At 34.1% G+C, this 3,144-nt stretch overlaps 2 protein-coding genes across 3 annotated transcripts in view; one reads left to right on the plus strand and one right to left on the minus strand.

Moving 5' to 3' along the window:
• Positions 1-2,249, minus strand: part of LYSMD3 (LysM domain containing 3) — a 6,381-nt gene extending 4,132 nt beyond the window's left edge. The window contains exon 1 of the mRNA XM_015571636.1: positions 1,751-2,249. Coding sequence (XP_015427122.1) covers positions 1,751-2,089 — 339 coding nt within the window. The 5' untranslated portion in view covers positions 2,090-2,249. The remainder of the gene's footprint in view (positions 1-1,750) is intronic.
• POLR3G (polymerase (RNA) III (DNA directed) polypeptide G (32kD)) overlaps positions 1-3,144 on the plus strand; it is a 45,069-nt gene that overhangs the window by 41,766 nt on the left and 159 nt on the right. The window lies entirely within an intron of this gene.

The following is a 3,144-nucleotide window of genomic DNA, read 5'->3' on the forward strand; positions in this document are numbered from 1 at the left end:
AATAATAAATATACTTTTCCTTTATCAATCCCACTTTTGGAAATCTATTCTACAGAAATAAAAGTACCTCAATTTAAAGATAGTTGTAAAGATATGCACAGCACAATAGAGAACTCAGTGAAAATCCTGACTACCCATGAGTATGAGAATGGCTTAATAATTATGGTACATCCATTCTGTGGAAAATTATATATATATGAAATAATGAGATCTATGAGGGACTATCCATGATAAACTAAGAAGTGAAAAAGGCAAAAGCAACTTGCAGAGTAACAGGCATGGTATAAACCAATTTTAAAAACACAAAAACCACCAACCTCCCATGAATTTTATATATGTGTATTCTTTAAAGCAGAAAAAAGGTATGAAAAGATACACAATGTGCTATCTCAGGAAACTGGGGCAAGGAAAAACTTCCTTATATGATTTTACATTCTCTTACTACTTGGATAAGGAGAAAAAGATAACATATTTGGGTGTTATTCAGTACTGAAAATAGAAGCATGGATTTTTAAGTTACAAGTATTTAAGTTCACTTTAAAATGTACAAGGTACTGGGGGATGGGCGTGGCTGGGGAGAGGTCTGTGGGGGGGGGAAGGATACATGTAATACTTTAAACAATAAAGAATTTAAAAATAAAATGTACGAGGTACATACATTTTAAAATTCTGTTGGATGTATGAGAACAAAAAATTTGAAAACCAATGTTCTAAACAGTTTCCCTATCAGTGTGTTTACATGAAAATAGATTTCATGCTAAGGATGCAAGATTGAAATGACACAGATATAAAATGGGTTTAAACAGTTTAGTATCTACTAAAATAAGAAATATGCCCTAACCAGTTTGGCTTAGTGGGTTAGAGCATTGGCCTGCGGACTGATGGGTCCTGGGTTCAATTCCGGTCAAGGGCATGTACTTTGGTTGCGGGCACATCCCCAGTGGGGGGTGTGCAGGAGGCAGCTGATCCATGTTTCTCATTGATGTTTCCAACTCTCTAACCCTCTCCCTTCCTCTGTAAAAAATCAATAAAATATATTTTAAAAAATAAAGCAATAAAATAATAAATATACTTTTCCTTTATCAATCCCACTTTTGGAAATCTATTCTACAGAAATAAAAGTACCTCAATTTAAAGATATAGTTGTAAAGATATGCACAGCACAATAGAGAACTCAGTGAAAATCCTGACTACCCATGAGTATGAGAATGGCTTAATAATTATGGTACATCCATTCTGTGGAAAATTATATATATATGAAATAATGAGATCTATGAGGGACTATCCATGATAAACTAAGAAGTGAAAAAGGCAAAAGCAACTTGCAGAGTAACAGGCATGGTATAAACCAATTTTAAAAACACAAAAACCACCAACCTCCCATGAATTTTATATATGTGTATTCTTTAAAGCAGAAAAAAGGTATGAAAAGATACACAATGTGCTATCTCAGGAAACTGGGGCAAGGAAAAACTTCCTTATATGATTTTACATTCTCTTACTACTTGGATAAGGAGAAAAAGATAACATATTTGGGTGTTATTCAGTACTGAAAATAGAAGCATGGATTTAGGAATAACAAGAAATTCAAGTATTCACTTAAAAACTTAACGTCCACCAACAGGATACAGATTTCTATGGAAAGAAGAAAAGGGGAGGAGGAGCAAAATAAAAAGGCACAGAATTTATTTCAATTTGTGTTATGAACAAATAATTTATTTTGGACTGCTATTGCAAAATCAAAACTTACCGTACAACAGTATTGGAGGGCTATTGCATTTAAAGTATCTCCTTCCTGTATATCTTTTGTTAATACTATAATGTCATCTAGTCTATCTCTTGATGTACTTCTTCGGATTTTCTCTTTTCCTCTGGATCGAAGCTCATATACTTCAGCATCCTCCTCCAAAACATCACTCTCTGTACAATTTCCAAATGTATATACTTGACCACTGGAAAGAATTCCTGGAAGAGGAAAACTGCGATTCTGATGCCTCCCTGCCATAGTGTCAAAACCTGGGGGGGAGAAAGCAGAGAAAAGTTTAAAATATAGCTGATCCATTTGACTGGTTTTACATGAATCATACATTCAGGACAGAATGGTTTTAGTTATTTTAAAATTTAGGTTCAAGTTTTATACCTGACGAAGTACAGTGAATATATTTGGCAGTGGAGACAATGGTATGGGATGAAGAGGTAATCCATTCTTTAGACCATATGTCACAAAACATGTAAGGTGATATTTTCTTTCTTTTTTAAAAAAGATGTATTTTTATTGATTTTTCAGAGAGAAAGGGAGATGGGTAGAGATAGAAACATGGATTAACTGCCTCCTACACGGCCCCTACTGGGAATCGAGCCCACAACCGGGCATGTGCCCTGACCAGGAATCAAACAAGTGACCACATGGTTCATGGGTTGATGCTCAACCACTGAGCCATACTGGCCTGGCTAATAAAAAAAAATTGCTATAATCATTTTTTAGGTAAAAAAATTAAATTCCCCTTATTTTGAGTATGAGAATAAAATGAGATAACTACTTTTATATTATCTTAAAAACATGTGAGAATATATATATGTATATATGTATGTATATACACACACACACAATGTTTTATAGGTACACACACAAATGCTTTTATAAACCCAAAACTTTTTGGCTTGCTCTGCACTTTAAGTTCATGTGGGGTTGAAATATCTTTTGCACTACCTACCTACCTACCTCCTTGGATCATGCTGACATCATTTTTTATATTTACTACAGTAGGTGACTTCTACATAGGTCATGATTTTGCTCTTGACCATGGATTTTTCTTCTCTGGAAGCTTTTCAGAAAAGACATTGTAAGATTGAATGAGAGCTGGCCTAAGCTAAAAACATCAATTATTTTTGCTTTACTGCATTCTCACAACTCACCTTCATCAAGTTAATCTATTCTCATTAAAAATGAACAATATGAAAACAAACTAATTCCACATTCCCATTTTAGCTTGAAGAACTGCTACATTTAATACCCTGGTGAAGGACAATCAACATGCAAAGAACATGGGAAAGGAGTGTTCAGAGGAGAAAGAAACCGTATGTCATAAAAGCCAAGGCAAAATTATATCTCAAATAGAAAGAATTAGTTCACTTGTGAATATT

The sequence above is a fragment of the Myotis davidii genome, unplaced genomic scaffold, assembly GCF_000327345.1.
Source record: "Myotis davidii unplaced genomic scaffold, ASM32734v1 scaffold44, whole genome shotgun sequence".
Lineage (NCBI taxonomy): Eukaryota > Metazoa > Chordata > Mammalia > Chiroptera > Vespertilionidae > Myotis > Myotis davidii.